The sequence below is a fragment of the Schistocerca serialis genome, chromosome 1, assembly GCF_023864345.2.
Source record: "Schistocerca serialis cubense isolate TAMUIC-IGC-003099 chromosome 1, iqSchSeri2.2, whole genome shotgun sequence".
Lineage (NCBI taxonomy): Eukaryota > Metazoa > Arthropoda > Insecta > Orthoptera > Acrididae > Schistocerca > Schistocerca serialis.
Genome location: NC_064638.1, coordinates 1,166,662,812 through 1,166,682,059, shown reverse-complemented (window position 1 = coordinate 1,166,682,059; position 19,248 = coordinate 1,166,662,812). Strand labels below are relative to the sequence as shown.

The window sequence follows — 19,248 nt, the reverse complement described above, 5'->3', positions numbered from 1 at the left end:
AGTTTTTGAGATATTAAGAAGTTCACACAGGATAGAGTAGCATGGAGAGCTGCATCAAACCAGTCTTCGGATCAGACTGCATGTGGAAAAATAGACAAAGCAAAGCAAGTCTCTTTCAGTTAATGTGTTTACATGCATATTAACACAGAAAGATAATATTCTGAATTTAGGACAATTCTGAAATTGGGACAAACAGAGTTCCTTGATCATGTGTCATTCATCCCAGTACAAAATATAAAATATTTTACCAGTGAATCTTCATTTAATATGTGACCAATAACTAAGCCTAGCTATCAAAGTGGCATTCATATTGAAAGGCTTGCAGCAGCTGGACCCAGATTACTTTTATTTACTATTTAGAAAATTAAATTATTTTTACATATTTGGGATTGCATATTACAGACTGTTTTAAGATTACAAATCAGATTTCTGTGTACTAACTAGAAGTTTATCTGGCACATATCTTGATTGTGTGGTTGAGTTTATAGCCCTGGTCAGAATGCTGACACTATCAGCAAATATTAAATATCGCTGTGATATCTGTGTAAGGCAGGATCAGATGGAGTCTTTGGAGGGATAGTCTTTGTATAGAATGTTGAGGAAAATACAATCAATATGTCACCATTGTATACATAGTGTTAGGGGTATAAGTGCAGATATTTCTGTTGATGGGGGTGGGGTGGGGTGGGACTGGGCTGGGGGAAGGGGGCAGTGTACAGACAACATCAATATTCACTTCATTTACAGACTATTAATTTTAGCTGTTTCAAGTAATATGTTCTTAGGTTGGTTGGTACCTCCAAATACGCATGACACAAGCAAGACATTAACATTTATTTTCCCCTGGGTAACAGGTTGGGTATTAAAAATGTAGGGTGCAAAGCAGATCGTCTATACTGACAGTAGTCGTCCACTTCATGGCGCAGCTGTACCAACTGTACAGAAAACATAAGGGAGTAAATTATGTGATATGTTTGTGGGAAGACTGTTACATGCAAAGAAAAAACAACTAAAACACTGAAGTGGGTATGTATTAAAGTGCCAGTTATCACAATATCTGCACCTACACCCTGAATGGACGAGGAAATGAGTTTCTAAAATTTTTCATGTCAAAAATCTTTGCTGAATCCTGCTGCTTATTTATGCAGTTTAAAAGTTCACCTGAACCAATATTTCTATTCACTTAAAAGAGGAGAGAGAAATATTATTTTAGTGGAACATCAGATTTCTTAGTAAAAAAAATTAATAAGAGATATTTGCATAAAATTAACTGCACTTGACAGAATGTGAGAGTAATATCAAAAAGGGAACACCTTCCTGATGTTCTGCATCTCTTCCGGTGCTACTGAGGAGCTGCAATAAAATTGCAGCAAATAAATGAAGTGAGCGCTAAAGAACTTGGGAATCTGTTGCAGTACCAAATCTGTTGATTAAAGAAGTTGAAATATTTAAAGTAAAATATCCATGCTCCCCTTTCTTTTTAAATTCCTGTGCTTCCGTGAATATTGCTGACGTACAAATGAGATGTGTGCAGACCGAACACGTTTATTCACTTAGTGCATGGTCTTGAATATGAACCACAAGTTATTCAGTATGTATTTCCTTAATCTTTTCTTAAATTCATTCACTGGTGAAACAATGAGCTGTTTGTGTAAGTTATTAATGATTTAGTTGAATTGAAGTATCACAAAATATCCATTAGTTGATATAGCTTCTCTTGAAGTCTATTGTAGTAGTTGTGTTTTATTAGTAACTGGTGATATTATATGCCAAAAATTGCACATTTTCAATTAAGTGTGTTTGTACACAGAAAAATTAAGCTTTGTCACCAAGACATGGAAAGGAGGATACGAGGTGGATATTCGTCTGAGGACGCCTGGAATATGACGTCTATAGAACTAGTACAGTGCGCAGAGGTGAGTTTGTCTTCAACTGAAACCAAATGACGTAATCCTTCTAACTTGCATTCGTAGTACTACTTTTACTCTGTAAGCTACATTATCTTATTATTAGACATTTTCAGGCTTTTTACTTTTTTGTGAAGGGGAATGTTAATAGAAAGTCCTTTAAGGGACTTACGGGAGGTAATTTTTATTTGAAATCCAACTGTGTTTTATGTTAATTAGAGTTACTGTATGCAAACTGTATCAAAGGAAAATTCAGTAAAGAAAACTAATAAATTATGAGATTGAACTGCTGGCCATTATTTACTTTCAGAAGAATGTATGTGTTGCACTTCCCATAGACAAATATAAAACTAAAAGCGGCCCACTACCTAGATTCAGAACTAATACTTACTTCCTCAAGAGGAGCGAGGGATAGTTTGGGGGGAGTTAAAAAGAAAGTGCTGCCCACGCATAACCCCAGGATGAGAGAGAGATCAACCTTTAGCGAGGACAAGGGTACCGTACACCAATGCAAATAATATCAAAGAAAATGTTGCTTATAATAGAAATGGAACTCCAGTTAATTTTAGGTGCAAACTAAATCTAGCATGAACATGGCTTGACCAAGCAGGATATCTTGTGATAACAAAAGTTTCTGGAGCAAAAAAGAAAAAGTATGAAATGGAGTAGTGTTGAAGACAGTAATGGTTGATATGCTGGAACATAGGTCAGAAAGCTTAACCACGAGTGACAGTGATACAGATACGAACTACTGCTATTTTATGATGGCTGTTATGTGAATTTCCATTTTGGACTTAAAAGTTAAATTTTGTAAAATGTACGTATTATCATCAAAAACAACAAAAATTTTTAATGTGTTTTAGTAAATGTGTAAACTTCTGCTTATTTCTGTACTGACTCATTTTCTGCCAACATTTTCTGACTTGAATAAAATACTTTTGAGTTTTAGGCCATATTACACCATTAAAAAGTATTTTAAAAAAGAGAGAAACAGTTACTTTAGCTGAAGCATGTTACACAGCTGGAAGCTGAAGCATTTTACACAACTGGAAATGGAATACTCACATTTGTTAAAGCTAGCAGATCATGACAGAATGGTGATAAAGAGTTAATTAATCTGAAGCCAATTTTTTATATTTATTTTCTGTTACTTTGCAGATGTCACAATAAAAAATTATGATAAAGTTTTAAATTTTTTAATGTCAAAATAAAATCATAGGTATTTTCAGAAGCCCTATTTGCTTACAGAGTGAAGAAAACAGTTTGTTTTGGTCACTGTAAATAATAGCAGTAGTTATTAAACACAGACTCAAGTACGGCTGATAAGCTGGCGAATAAGCTACTAATGGTAAATAAAAAGCAGCTATTTAGAATAACTAAGGAAGCACCAGCTTTTCAACTAATTTCAGCATGTTTGTTTTAACCTGACTAATGTCTGCTTGTGTCTGTGTATGTGTGGATGGATATGTGTGTGTGTGCGAGTGTATACCTGTCCTTTTTTCCCCCTAAGGTAAGTCTTTCCGCTCCCGGGATTGGAATGACTCCTTACCCTCTCCCTTAAAACCCATATCCTTTTGTCTTTCCTTCTCCTTCCCTCTTTCCTGACGAGGCAACCATTGGTTGCGAAAGCTAGAATTTTGTGTGTATGTTTGTGTTTGTTTGTGTGTCTATCGACCTGCCAGCGCTTTTGTTTGGTAAGTTTCATCATCTTTCTTTTTAGATATATTTTTCCCACGTGGAATGTTTCCCTCTATTATATTCATTTTTTAGACATTTATTTTCCCTTTCGCCTGCTTCATTTGCTGCATTTTTTTAATTTTCTCCTTTTATCAGTTAAATTCAATATCTCATCTGTTATCCAAGGATTCCTACAAGGTGTTGTCTTTTTACCTATGAAAGCCTTGTCTTTTTGCCTACTTGATCCAATGCTGCCTTCAGTATCTCATCTCTCAAACATACCCATTCTTCTGCCACTGTGTTTCTTTCCCCTGTTCCAGTCAACCGTGGCCTGGTACTTTCTCTGAAGCTATCAACAACTCCTGGTTCTTTCAACTTATCCAGGTCCCATTCCTTTAATTTTCTACCTTTCTCCAATTTATTCAGTTTTAATCTGTAGGCCATAACCTATAAATTGTGGTCAGAGGCCAAATCTGCCCCTGGAAATGTCTTACAATTTAAACTCTGGTTCCTAAATCTCTATCTAACTATTATATGATCAAACTGAAACCTCCTGGTGGCTCCAGGTCTCTTTCATGTATACAACCTCTTCTTATGATTCTTAAACCAAGTGTTAAAAATGATGATTAAATTATGCTCTGTGCAAAATTCTACCAAGCGACTTCCTCTTTCATTCCTTTCCCCCAGTCCATATTCACCTAGCATTTTTCCCTCTCTTACTTTCCCTACTATCTAATTCCAGTCCACCACAACCATTAATTTTTGTCTCCCTTAACTATCTGAATAATTTCTTTTATCTCATCATACATTTCCTCACTCTCTATTTCATCTGTGGAGCTAGTTGGCTTATATACTTGTACTACTGTGGTAGGCTTGGACTTCGTATCTATCTTGGCTACAATAATGCATTCACTATGCTGTTCATAGTAGCTTGCCAGCATTCCTATTTTCTTATTCATTATTAAACCTACTTCTGCATTAACCTTAATTGATTTTATATTTATAACCCTGTATTCACCTTACCTGAAATCTTGTGCCCCTTGCCACCGAACCTCACTAATTCGTAGTATATCTAACTTCAAAATATCCATATCCCTTTTTAAAGTTTCTAACCCACCTGTCCGATTAAGCGATCTAACAAATCATGTTCCGATCTGTAGAATTTCAGTTTTGTTTCTCCTGATGACATCTTCCTGAGTAGTCCTGATGTGGTGATCCGAATGGGGGGCTATTTTACGTCTGGAATATTTTACCCAAGAGGACGTCATCATCATTTAACCATACAGTAGAGCTTCTTGTCCTCAGGAAAAATTACGGCTGTTTCCCCATGCTTTCAGCTGTTTACAGTACCAGCACAAAAAGAATGTTTTGGTTGATGTTACAAGGCCTGGACAGTCAATCATCCAGACTGTTGCCCCACCATCTACTGAAAAGGCTGCTGCCCCTCTTCAGGAACCACACGTTTCTCTGGCCTCTCAACAGATACCCCTCCATTGTGGTTGCACCTACAATAAGGCTATCTGTATCGCTGAAGCTTGCGAGCCACACCGCCAATGGCTAGGTCATGATTCATGAGGGGTGTATCAATAGTCTGTGATATTGATATTGTACTGGTGAATTGTTATGGTGAACATGGCTATCAAATAACGTAGGTGAATGCAAAGTTCACAAATTGCAACAACAGTTGCCTGTCACATCAGTCCCAAATTGCTGATGATTGGAGCTTCAGGCTGAGTTCTCATTAACTTCCATAACCATAGTACAACAGCCTTTAGTAGTTCAAGTAACACATTTCATCGAATCAGATTAAATGATTTGCAATCATATGTGGCAAATTCACTACCCATACAGACCTGCTCCTCCCTTAACAACTTCAGGACACACCGCGCCTCACCCTGCCTTCAGGTACATGTGCAACCCTTCCTACATTCCCTGAAATATCTCCCACACCAACATTCCATGCATTTAGTTAAGGTAAGGCTTAGAGACTGTAGTGTTAAGTGTTCATGACTGACTTCTTGCTGTTAGTTAAATTCCATTCCCTGCCTTGCAGTACTAGAGCTAGAATTTTGAATAATATCATCATTTATCCACACCTTTTGTGTAACACACTTGTTTTTAACATTTGTCTCCTGCCCTTGTTCTGTTCAACTGAATTCATAGTTTATTTGATCACTGTTCAATGTAATGTTGTATTTGTTTGTAGGAATGAAAATAGTTTATCAATTCATAACTGTTTTCTGTAGATATTATAATTAATTTGTTGTTGATGATTGCAGTCTCACTGCCGTGCATTCATCGTGGAAAAATTTGCTGAAAGAGTATCCAGTTTGGAAACATCAGATGCTCTTCGAGCTGTTTTGGCCCAGCTTTGTGAATTATATGCCACCTACTGGGTTTTGCAACGGTCAGGTGACTTTCTTCGGGTTAGTATACAACTTGATATTAGTATATATATTTATCAGAGGCTGTTAACTTTGAAAAGTGATATCATTCATGTGACTTCAGGAGGGTGATCCTACTATATCAGGTGTAACACAGTGTGCCAAAGAATATCTTCTGAAATTACGTGTCAGGCCCCTCTCATTTGTTCCTTTCATTTCAATATTTCTCTCTCATTTCCAGTTTGCTGGTGCCAAGCCTCAAGACATAGAGGATGTGCAGCTGTGGATGGAATCCCTCTTGACTTTATTACGGCCAAATGCAGTCGGTATTGTAGATGGTTTTGATATCTGTGATGAAATTCTGCGCTCTACGTTGGGTTCCTGGGACGGCCAAGTGTACCAACGTCTCTTCGATGAAGCTTTAAAAAGTCCACTCAACAGAGAACCTGTCAACATGTCCTTCAAAAAGTACATGCAACCACTATTCAAATCCAACCTGTAATCTGATGGAGAGACTTCTCACTTAAAAACCAAGGCACTATGTTGTACTTCAATGTAGTTTTTATCACAACTATGATAAGCATTTATTTTTTTATAACTGTTTCTCTCTGATTTTGGTATCAAGAATTTTTTATTCTGTACATTTAGGGCAAGGGATGAAATGCTGCATAATAAATGTGATCCTTTATTTTTCTAATGGTATCCACACTAAAGGATTCCAAAAATTTTTATGTGCTAGTTAAATTTGTCATAAATTTTATATAAAAGTTAAATTGCTAAAACTATTTTTATATTACATTTTTCGTACTAATGTATGTAAATAAGAGAACATAAAAGTTACAGAAAAGTTAAAATGTAATACTGTACAGTTAATGTAGACTTGGGAGTAGATGTAACAGTCCTGTTTCCTGGTTTGTCACAGAAGTAATACTCGCAATGTCAGAAATACAGAATAAAGTACAAAATTTTGGTTAATACACTGTCAATTACTTCAGAGTTGGTCTCAAATAAAATGTATTTAGGCTTGTTAATAATCTGACATTAGAACTATGTACAGTGATACTGTAAAGCATATAAAGAGCACAACTGTTAAATATGTTTATGCATTTAAGTAGCATTTCTTTAATTTTCATTTATCTCTTACACGAACTTGTCAAATAACCAGCCACAATAACAGTTGGGGTGATAAATTAATGCCAGGAAGCAGAAGTTATTTACTGAAAAGAATGTTGTATCTTCTGACGATAATTGGAGTTTCCAACACATTAGAAGGCAGCCTGAAGTATTAAACACAGTAATAAATAGAAGTGGACACACTGTCCATCAGCAAAGTGATGGATGGCCAGCTGCCCCTTATTTAATAGTAATCTATATGTTGGACATGTTTTTGTTCATATTGCTTTGTTAACTGTGTGTTTTCTGTAACTGGCAGCCTTCTGTGTGGTCAGACTGATAAGATTCAGTTAAGTGATGAGACATAATCCTGTGCAAATCTCTAGTCAACTTTTATTGATGCATGCTGGAAATTTCAGGTAGAAGACCTGAAATTTTCCATATGTCGGGGGTGTTTTGTGTAATTGTTCTTTGGTCTTGTTATCAGTATTAACTGTAAAAATACAGCTGGACAAAATAAAACTTGAAAGTATTTTTTAATAATAGTTTGAATTTTTCTTATCAGATGCTATGCGTTTTCAGCTTACGTTTCACATTATACACATAAGTTTTTGTTTCCTATGTACATTATTAACAATGTAACAAAATTCATGTGCAATCCTTTTCTTAGCCTGACTCTAATGCATTATGAACTGTGTGATCTGGTGCAGTTTTCAAGCAGTAGATTATTAAAATATTTTTAAGAGCAATTCTCAGGTAGCAGAGAAAGTATTATTGTAGTAATTGCTCACTTGTACAGTCTTTTCTCAGCTAAATTTCTGTTTCAAGTATTGATCATTTTTAGAACTTTAATTTCTGTTTCAAGTATTGTACATTTTTAGAACTTTTATTATGTTGTCAGCGGTCATAATTCTCATCAGACCCAGATTTGATCTTTCTTCTGTTTGTGTCGACATAGCTTTGGACTACCTGTTTTGTAACAGGGTTATCCAGAGAGTAAATACATGTTAATAAAAATTGAAAACTGATTTAATTTTTCACAAGTTCTATTTCCTCAGTTTCCCACATGATGTGCCATATGTAAGAAAACTATTCTGTCACCATTTTACATGAAAAGAGAGTTCAAATTGGCCGCATTGACTCCAAATCCTCTCAAAGTATTAGGCTTCATAACCTGACATAAGGAAGACGATTATTCTGAACTATGTTGAAACCTGAGGTGAAACTTGGGCAGCTATAAATACAGCTCAAAATGAGTGCTAATGCTGTCACATACACTTTTCATCCAAGAAAAAAGTGAAAACATCAATTTCACTGGCAGGGAATGATGGAAATCATTCTTTGGCACAAGAAATGGATATTTTTTCATTGAACGTTTACTTCAACAAAACATTATCAGTCAATCTACCATGAGAAAATTGTCTCTCTGTCTATAACAAACAGTGAGAAATAAAGATATGGATAATTTGTTTATCATATTGAAAAGACTATGGTAGATGAGAACTTGTGCAATCCTTTGAGTGGGGAATTTTGGTGCAGCCATCATAAAGTACATGTTTCCAAAGTTGGAGTCTTAGCTGTGTATAATGATTAGACTCCAGAGGCAATGATACGACAGTAGCAAAAACGAGAATACTGTCTAGTTGACTTGCACCATTGGGCAGTGTTGTCAGTTCTATTACTGCTTTTAAACTGTTTTTATAAAAATTTTATGGAAGTATTGTGCTTGTCTGCCATATGCTGGTGGCCGGATTGCTTGATGGCCTGTCCTCGTGCATGTCGCCTACCAAATGACGACATAATAACCAAATTTGGCCAATAGTGGAAAATAAACAATAATTACAGTTTATGGTAGAAATACTAGAGAAGGAATGTTGCTACTCACCATATAGCGGAGATTCTGAGTCGCAATAGGCACAACAAAAAATTTCACACAATTATAGTTTTTGGCCATTAATGCCTTTGTTGGTAATAACAAACACACACACACACACACACACACACACACACACACACACACACACACACACACACACACACACGCAAATGCAACTTGCACACATGTCTGCAGCCTGAGTCACATAAGTAATGCATCACTAACTGAAGTTATTTTCCCAGACATGTTAAAATATGCCTCTATCAAGCCTCTCTACACAAAAAGGGGACACCACAGATGTCAATAATAACCATCCAGTATCCTTACCCACAGCATTTTCAAAAATCATTGAGAAGGTAATATACTTGAGGGCTGTTAGCCATCTCAACAGTAATGGGATACTTAGTAGATCACAGTTCAGATTTCAAAAATTGTGTCCCAATGAGACAGTAACATACAATTTCACTGCACACATAATAGTCTTTAAATAGTAAAATGTAACCGACAGGAATTTTCTGTGACTTATCCAAAGCACTTGATTTTGTGAACCATGACATTATGTTACAGAAATTACAATTCTATGGTATAAATGGAACAGCATGTGAGTGGTTTAAGTCATATCTGCAGAACAGGAAGCAAAAAGTTTCTTTATATGGTTTAAGTGATTTAGGGGTGTTTGCCACTTCATGTAACTGGGGTGAAACTACATTGGGTGTTCCACAGGGTTCGATCATAGGTCCCCCTTCTGTTCTTGATACACATGAATGACGTCCCCTTCTCATGTGAAGCAAGAAGCTAAATTGACCATTATTAATCCACTAAAACAAACTCCAATAGAAAATTATACAAATAATGTCCTTGGAAAAGTTATGAATTGGATTTCTGCGAATGGGCTTGCTCATGACTTTGAAAAAAGGTAGTACATCCAAATTTCTGCTGCAAAGAGTACAGTTCCTTCAATAACACATCAACAGAAGTCAGTAGCCAGGGTAGAGCATACTAAGTTTTTGATTGTACATATCACAATGGGCTGGAATCTTAATTGGAAAATTCATGTTTTGTATTTCCTAAAGCAACTTTTGCAATAAGAATAATTACCCATTTTGAGAATTAAGCTAACATACTTTGCATACTTTCACTCTCTGATGTCATATGGGATAATATTTTGGAGTAACACAACACTTAGGCAAAAAGTATTCACTGCTCAAAAGAAAAGTTGGTTAGAATAACGCGTGGGGCTCATAGCTGCACATCTTGTAGTCATCTGTTTAACAGGTTAGGAATTCTTACAACAGCCTCACGGTACATTTACTCAGCAATGAAATTTGTTCATAACAACATGGACCAATTTAAAAACAGTGATATTCATGATTATAATACCAGAAGAAAGAGAGACTTACACTATCGTCTACATAACCTATCTCTGGCACAGAAAAGGGGTAAAATATGCTGCTGTAAAACTTTTCGATAAATTATGAGATGAAATAAAATGTCTGACTTACAGTAGTAATAGTTTCAAAAAATAAACTGAAATCGTATCTCCTTGACAGCTCCTTCCATACCATGGATGAATTTGTGAATGGGAATAAATAAATCTATAGATATAATATGCATTTTGTGCCATTTAAGGGAATGGGGTAGGTAATAAAAATTTTAAGCTTTTTTTAAAAAGAAAGAAAGAAACCTTGATTCTTGTGTGCATTTTTTATGTACTTGACACATTCCACATCATAATGGTTACAGTGAGATTGACCAATGGAACTTTTAACTAACTAACTTAGTCTCTTGTAGAATTTTGTAAAACACTTATCCTCATGCATTATGACATTTCTGGAGACCAAAGGTCTCCTTTGTACATATAAAGATAGATTACACAAATAATGATCTTGAAAAACCTAGCCCATGAGGTCCAGAAGACAGTAAATTACAGCTGCCGGGGTTGATATCCTTTTCCTTGACTTCCAAAGACATTCAATTCAGTTATGCATTATTGCCTAAAGGACAAAATATGAGGATACCAGACCAGCTTTGTTCTTGGATCAAAGAGTTCCTAGCAAACAGAATACTGGATGTCACTCTTAACTGAGAAACATCTTCAGAACTTAACATAGCTTTGGGTGTACCTCAAAGAAGTGTTGTTGGACCATTAAAAATATGTATATCACCTAGGGGATAATCTTAGGAGCCCCAAGAAGCTGTTTGCCGATGATATTGTTGTATATGAAAATGTTTCAATGCTAGAAAATTGTGGCAAAATGCAGGAAGACCTGAAAAGGATTGAAACCTGGTGCAGGGATTGGCAGTTGACCCTGACTGTAAATGAATGGAATGTGTTGTCCATGGACAGGTGGAAAGGTCATTTGTTGTATTGTATGAACCACCAGTGATGTAGCAGAAGTGTAAACTGCACACTGGTGGTTACTCCATGAAAAGTGTCAAGCCCTAATATGTTTAGTCTTCTTTTTTTCGGCAGAGAGAGCTACCCTTGATGTCAGTTATCTTTGTAATTTGATTTGCAGAATAAAGAGTTGGCTCAAACCATAGTTTTATCTGTAGTTACATTAACATAAAAGCCCCACAGGCTAAAGTGGTGACCACAAAAACTGTCAACAAGAACTAGTTTGCACAGGCAATTGAGATTCAGAGGCTTTACACAAGATTGAGGAAATGCAACTAGGAAGCCTCCAAAATTAGATAAGGAAGCAACTTGAAGAACTTAAATTGAGATTAGAGATACTAACTACTCCAATGACAAGCATCAGTACATAACAGCAGCATGAAGAGAAATGAGCAAACGATGAAAGTACAGACACCACAGTACATACTAGAAAACCAGAACTTGGTTTGCAATGATTGAACTCACTTTTATTCAGAATGAGTTCATCGACGAGCACAAGAAGTTCACAATGACAGTGAATGTACTTGATGCTGGAGTAGCAGCAAGGGGAGAGGATGTGATACTCTGACATCCAGCAGAATGACTATATACAACATTAAAAAATGAAGCAGTTATCAAAATGCGGGCACTGTTGAGTCAACGAATATGGCAAGTGCTCAAAGAGGAACATATAAGGGATAGGACGCCATCAGAATATTGGAGACATCTTCAAGAGATTGTCAAAGAAGTGGATTTGCTGGATGCAACACTCGAGCATGTTTGACTGGCTCAGTTGTCAGGCATGGTAAAAGCAGCAATTGTAGGCTGCGGCAATGACTACACACATGCTGTGGTGGAGGTAGCCAAGAGAGTACATGTGACATTGGACAGTTCAAGTGCAGCATACAAGGCAATAATTAAAGAGGGAGCTGTATCGTACGTGGTGGCAGGAGTGCAGAAAATTCGACAAAAATATGTTTCTAAACAACTGCAACAGGACAAATGTGTTGGTCCACCAGCGTTTTGGGAATAGAGCTACAGTATGTTCAAACCGATGCTTTTAACCAAAGAGCAGCAATAGGTGTGGCGAGCCATAACATTCGAGAAGAGCGCCTACGACATACAGGTGGGGGCAGTCTTAAAAAATTTTCTTATCCCTTCCAGAAGGCTGTATGTCAGTCACATTAAACAACGCCGCTATTTCCTAGTGGATTGTGCATCAGATGTCATTGTACTACTTCTTGCAGACTATCATTAAGTTAATGTGATTAACTGCAGCAAATAAATCGGCAATAGTTACTAAAATTATGTGCAAGTTAGAGAGAGATTTAACACTCAAGCAAGGCAACTCCCGGACTCTCATTCTGGCAGAGGTTTCAGGAGCAATATTAGGTGCAGATTTTCTTTATGACATGAAAATTGTAATAGACATCAATAAGGCACAGAGTAAAAGAAATCACGAGATAATATTTGGCATATTGAGACAATGAACTTACCTAACCGACAAGCATAAATACAGAGTAGTGTCATATGTAAAAAAGGCCAAGAAGATGATAAGCATGCGCGCTCTGATTTATAAGACTGTGCATCACATCTACACCACACCAGTCAATCAACAAACTCGCAGGTTAGCATCTACAACTACGTGATTACTCTGCTGTTCACAATAAAGTGCCTGGCAGAGGGTTCAAACAACCACCTTCAAGATGTGTGTCCACCGATCCACTCTCGAACGGCGCGCGGGAGAAACGACTTAAATTTTTCTGTGCGAGCCTTGATTTATTTTGTCGTGGTGATATTTCTCCCTATATAGGTGGGTGCCAACAGAATGTTTTCGCAAACGGACGAGAAGATGAATGATTGAAATTTCACGAGAAGATCCCGTCGCAACGAGAAACGCCTTTGTTTTAGTGATTGCCACTCCAATTCACGTATCAAGTCTGTGGCACTATCTTCCCTATTTCGCGAATAATACAAAACGAGCTGCCCTTCTTTGAACTTTTTCGATGTCATCCGTCAGTCCCACCTGATGCGGATCCCACACCGCACAGCAATGTGCCAGAATAGGGCGAACAAGCGTGGTGTAAGCTATCTCTTTAGTAGACCTGTTGCACCTTCTAAGTATTCTGCCAATGAATGACAGTCTTTGATTTGCTCTACCCACAACATTATGTATGTGATCGTTTCGATTTAGATTATTTGTAACTATAATCCCTAAGTATTTAGTTGAATTTAAAGCCTTCAGATTTGAGTGACTTATCTCGTAATCGAAATTTAGCGGATTTCTGTTAGTACTTACGTGAATAACTTCACACTTTTCTTTATTCAGGGTCGATTGCCACTTTTCGCACCACACAGATATCTTATCTAAATTATTTTGCAATTCGTTTTGGTCATCTGATGACTTTTCGAGACGGTAAAAGACAGCATCATCTGCAAACAATCTAAGAGGGGTTGTTTGATTAGAAGACGTTTGCGAGGAACGGTGTCGTAAGCCTTCTGGAAACTCGTTTTCAGTAAACCTGCTTACTACCGTAGTAATTCTTTGTTTTGAGTCATTACTGAACGTATTTTAAAAGGTAACTATCGTCAAACAAGGAAAATAAACAATTCCAACATAATTTTGTAATTTTACAAAGCATAATATAACTAATATTTTTCTTAAATTATTGGGGGGACTCTTGCCCCCCCTCCCCCCAAACGAATTTTGAGGGGGCTCAGGCCCCTTCAGGTCCCATGGAGCCGGCGTCTGTGCCAGTACCGGTATCTAAAAAAAATCGACAAGAATGTTTTCAAATAAACGTATATAAAGACATATTTTATTTTTAAGGTAAAAATAAGTTGTAACTCGTAAATGCTTACATATTTCGCTGTTTTTTAAGTCATTAAAATCCGGGCCTTAATGATCACACAAGTGCAGAACAATCACAAGAAGCATTCACGTCCATTAAAGAGCTAGCGTACGGGTCCGCTGCTGGTGGCACAACCACATAAAACTAATCACAAATAAAAAAAAAACAGTTGGCAGACCGAGATTCATTGGAAGGATTCTCAGGAAACGTAGTCCATGGACAAAGGGGGTACGGTTGTTAAAAGAAAAGAAAAAATTCCTTGACGTCTATATTTATGTGCTGCTCCATGACTCTGCTGTCAATATCTTTATTCTTGGCTTGAGTGTAACTTCTGTGTTTTTTCTTACAGTAAATGTGTTTTTTTTTTCGTATCCAGGGTGTAATTACAAAGCTAATAAAATGTTTTCTTGCCTTTAAATAATATTTTTCATCAGGTTATGGGTCCAGTGCACGTGTAAAGGCAAACAACACAGTTTAATTAAAACAATAATTGAAATGAGCGTATGTCTGTAAAGAAACATGACTGCTAGTGGCGATTATAAGGTCAGCATTGATAAGCTTGAAGGACCTGACGACTGGGCCAAATGGAAATGGCATATTTCTATGGCGCTACGTTCATATGGACTAGAAGATATTATTAACGGTACACGTGAACGTGTAGAGTTGCCGCAAGATGCGACAAGTGAACAAAAAGAAGCGTATGTGGAATGTCACAAGGACGACGCAAAGGCAGCAAGTCTTAAGCCCGGTCCACACGCAACGATCTGTCTGCGCAGACATCGGCGCAGATGTCTGTACATGCAAAAGATCGCTGCAAATGTGGTGTGTTCACACGACACAAACCCCAATCTACTACTCGCCCGCCATCTGTCGGTGTAGAAAAGAAATATCAGTGGCAAGCGACTACGCTCCCCGAAAACGTCAAAATTTAATTCAGTTATTTTGAAAAATAGAAATGGAGGAAGTTCTGTTGTGGTCTGTGTTCGCAACTTGTGTTGCAAAAAACATTCAGACCAACCGCAGGAAACAGAGAAAGCGGTCAAAATGGTGCAGACAGTGGCTGCTAAAGCGAAAGCAGTTTTGTCACGTAAATTTACTGCGAGAGTTGCAGGGCGAACCTGTTTTGTTTTACGTAACCTCGTGTTCCATTTCCTCGCACATTGGCACTCCAATTTCATCTTCAATTGTACTCCTGCTTGGTCTTGGCGTTTCTTGATCACTAAGAAAGCCAAGTAGATCAAAATACCATAACGTTGGCTGGTATACTTGATCTACTCCTACACCAGATCTTCTAGATTTCTGAACTTTGGATAACTCTTTTCGGTAAACAGTTCGCTGACAGACTAATTTACTTGACTTGCCTTCATGAACTCATCTTTCAGGAAAGCGTAAATGGCTTCACATGTGTTGGGTATTATTTCCCTCAATGCTTGTTTCGATATTGCAGATGAAAATTCCAAATCATTGTAGCTCCTTCCTGTTGCTAGGAATCTTAATGTTACTGCCAGGCGTTCATGAGGAGAAATTTCCCTTCTCATACAAGTATTTTTCTCATAATATGAGGGGTTACATGCTTTAAGAGATAATTATAAGTTTCGACATCCATCCGCAAATAATTTCGCCAGTTCGCAACGAAATTATTTTTTTATTACCGTTTCTCTGTTTGCCGAGGCGCCAACTGCCCGCAATTTTTCAATTAGAGAATTGTATGCTGCTGTCTTTTTGTCTCGGTCACTATATTCTTTACTTTTAATCTTCCACAAACATGGGTGGTTTCTGTATATTTCAATGAATTCACTTACAAACTCTCGAGAACACTGAGGAGTATCAGCCATTTTAATGCCCTGTGCACACAAATACAAACACTAGACTGAGCAAACAGCTGTTTCGCGCCAGATTTGCGACGATCTCCTGTCCACACGCTCCAACTTGTCTGCGCAGATGTGGTTTGAACCGACAGATTTGAGAGGTTTCGCTCAAACCTCCAACTCCAACTTCCAGGTTTGCACACACCTCAGGTTGGTGCAAATCTTCTGTTCACACGCAACGATCTGTCTGCGCAGATGTGATGTGCGCAGACAGATCGTTGCGTGTGGACGGGCCTTTATAGCAAGTGCGCTAAGTAAACCTGTTGCAGAACTCGTCTTAACGTGCAAGAATGCTAAAGAAATCTGGGACAAATTACGCGCCCGATTTGAACGTAGCAGTACTCAGCGTTTGAATATGTTGATTGAAACATTTTTCCGTGTTAAACGTGATGAATCGGAAGATATTAGTGCACATGTGGCCAAACTGCAAATAGTTATTTGTGGACCTGAACGATGAATTATCAAAACATGAAGAAAATACGCTATCTGAAAGAATCTTAAATGGTCGAACTTTGTCTACACTGGGAAAAGACTACAATTTTAAGGATCTCTGGGATACGATACCGACAGAAAAGCAAAGCTTGAATTTATTGATTGAAAAACTCTGTACTATTGAACCGCGTGAACAAGACGTTAATGGAAGTGCAGCTTTTGTCGTTTCTAAAACAAGAAAACGGCAAACAAATAATCAGCAAGTAAAGATGACGAAGTCACAATTAAAACAGAAGTTTCCGTGTAATAAATGCAAACAATTAGGTCACTGGGCAGCAGTGTGTCCACAGAACACTCATGACAGCATTAAAAGAAAAGAAGCGAGACAGTGAACACGCTGCATTTACTTCATACGCTATGGGTGTGTGTACCAGTAATTACAGTGACCCAAATAAATGGTATTGCGACAGTGGCGCTACAAATCATATCACTCCCAACAAACAGTATTTTGTTTCGTATAGTGAATTTGATGTTCCTCAAGTAATTTCATTGGGAAAACAAGATGTGAAAATGTGTGCGTACGGTCAAGGAACAGTTTACATCCAAATCCGACGAAACAATAAATGGTACAATGCTAGAATGGACAATGTTTTATAGGTCCCTGATGCAAGTGCTAATCTGTTCTCTGTGAGAGCCATTGCCTGCAGAGGCTACAGTACTAATTTTAGTTATAAAAATGTCTGTGTTCGAAAACAAGTCAGTGGCAATATTGTTATGACAGGTTATGTGAAAAATGGACTTTATGTGTTGAACATGCGTGTTGTTAGAAATGCAAAAATGAATCGTATGAGCTTGATGACTTCATCCGAAACTTTGCAAGTGTACCATGAAAGGTTTGGTCATCAGAATAAACAACGTGTGAAGAATATTTTAAAAGGAATGAACATTAATGTGGAAGATGCCAAGAGTGAATTTTGTGACGGCTGTGCGGTTGGAAAGATGCATAGGCTGCCATTCAAAACACGAACAATACGCGCTACCAGTACTGGTGAATTAATCCACGCGGATGTAAATGGACCAATTAGCACGAAATCTTTTGGAGGCAAGCATTATTATGTATGTTTCAAAGACGATTTTAGTAAATTTCGTCGAATTTTCTTTTTAAGACACAAAAGTGAAGTGTGTACTGCGCTTAAGCAGTTTTTAAATGAAGCACGAACTAATGGACATGTTGCCAAACAATTTAGATGTGATGGTGGCAAAGAATTTAACAATAAGAATGTCAGTGAACTGCTTGCAGACAGGGGAATAGAGCTACTGATTCCTCCTCCTTACACTCCTGAACAAAATGGTGTGGCTGAACGGGAAAATAGGACCATTGTTGAAGCTGCCCGGCAATGCTAAATCCGAGTAAATTACCTAAAGGGTTGTGGGCAGAGGCATGTAACACAGCAGTCTACCTAATAAATCGTACTGGAAAATCTTCAGTTGAAAATAAAACCCCTTACGAACTATGGTTTAATTGACCAGTAGGACGACTTGATCATCTCAGAATTTTTGGTACAGGCTGCTATGTTCACATTAACAAACAATTCCGTTCCAAGTTTGATGATAAGGCAGTTTTTGGACGACTTGTTGGATATGTTAATGACAGTTAATGACAAAGATGGGTTCAGAGTTTGGATTCCAAAAAAATGGTTCAAATGGCTCTGAGCACTATGGGACTCAACTGCTGAGGTCATTAGTCCCCTAGAACTTAGAACTAGTTAAACCTAACTAACGTAAGGACAACACACACATCCATGCCCGAGGCAGGAGTCGAACCTGCGACCGTAGCGGTCTCGCGGTTCCAGACTGCAGCGCCAGAACCGCGCGGCCACTTCGGCCGGCTGTTTGGATTCCATCTAAAAGAAAAGTGGTGTTGAGTCACGATGTTAAATTTAAGCCAGAAATTGTTTGTGATTTACATAGTGATCATGTTGAATTTGCAGTCCCTCGGGAAGAATTTAATGATCCGAATTCATCTAAAGATGACCAATGTAAATCTCCTAGGCTGTACACTTCTGGAGGAAGCCAAACTCAAGAAAAAATTGGCACTCTCGATTCTAGAGAAAGTCAAGAGTCGAGTGAATCTGAAGAAAATAAAGAATTAACAGAATTTCTAAAAGCAGAAGCTGCTGAATCTTCTAATGAAGAGAAACAGAAGAATAAAAGACAACGAAGAAAACCAACCTGGATGGAAAGTGGTGAATTTTGTATGGCAACAAAAGTTGATGCACTTGGATACAAAGATCCAAACTGTTTTTCAGAAATATTGCAGTCAAACGAGAAGGAAGAATGGATGCAAGCTATTAGTGAAGAACTTCAATCACTTAAGAAAAACAATACCTGGGTGCTGGTTGACCGTCCGAAGAATGCCAAAGTATTGCAAAACCGCTGGGTTCTACGGCGAAAGGTCGCAGTCAATGGAGGTACTCGCTTTAAAGCCAGATTGGTTGCAAAAGGCTGTATTCAGAAAGCAGGAATTGATTATGACGACGCCTTTAGCCCTGTGGCACGTTATGACACCATACGAACTCTGTTGGCTGTAGCTGCTTCAAAGAAAATGCTGCTAGAACAATTCGATGTAAAGACAGCTTTTTTGAATGGAATACTTGAAGATGAAGTATATATGGAACAACCAGAAGGTTTCGAAGATGGTACAGGCCGAGTATGTTTCTTAAAAAAAGGTCTTTATGGGTTGAAGCAAGCGTCACGTTGCT

General features: G+C 37.7%; 1 protein-coding gene across 1 annotated transcript in view; it reads left to right on the top strand.

Moving 5' to 3' along the window:
- The window catches only part of LOC126418429 (probable peroxisomal acyl-coenzyme A oxidase 1), a 93,969-nt gene extending 86,345 nt beyond the window's left edge, over nucleotides 1–7,624 (top strand). The window contains exons 11-13 of the mRNA XM_050085191.1: nucleotides 1,811–1,916; nucleotides 5,864–6,010; nucleotides 6,210–7,624. Of these exons, the coding sequence (XP_049941148.1) occupies nucleotides 1,811–1,916; nucleotides 5,864–6,010; nucleotides 6,210–6,470 (514 nt within the window). The 3' untranslated portion in view covers nucleotides 6,471–7,624. The remainder of the gene's footprint in view (nucleotides 1–1,810; nucleotides 1,917–5,863; nucleotides 6,011–6,209) is intronic.
- Nucleotides 7,625–19,248: the final 11,624 nt, after the last annotated feature.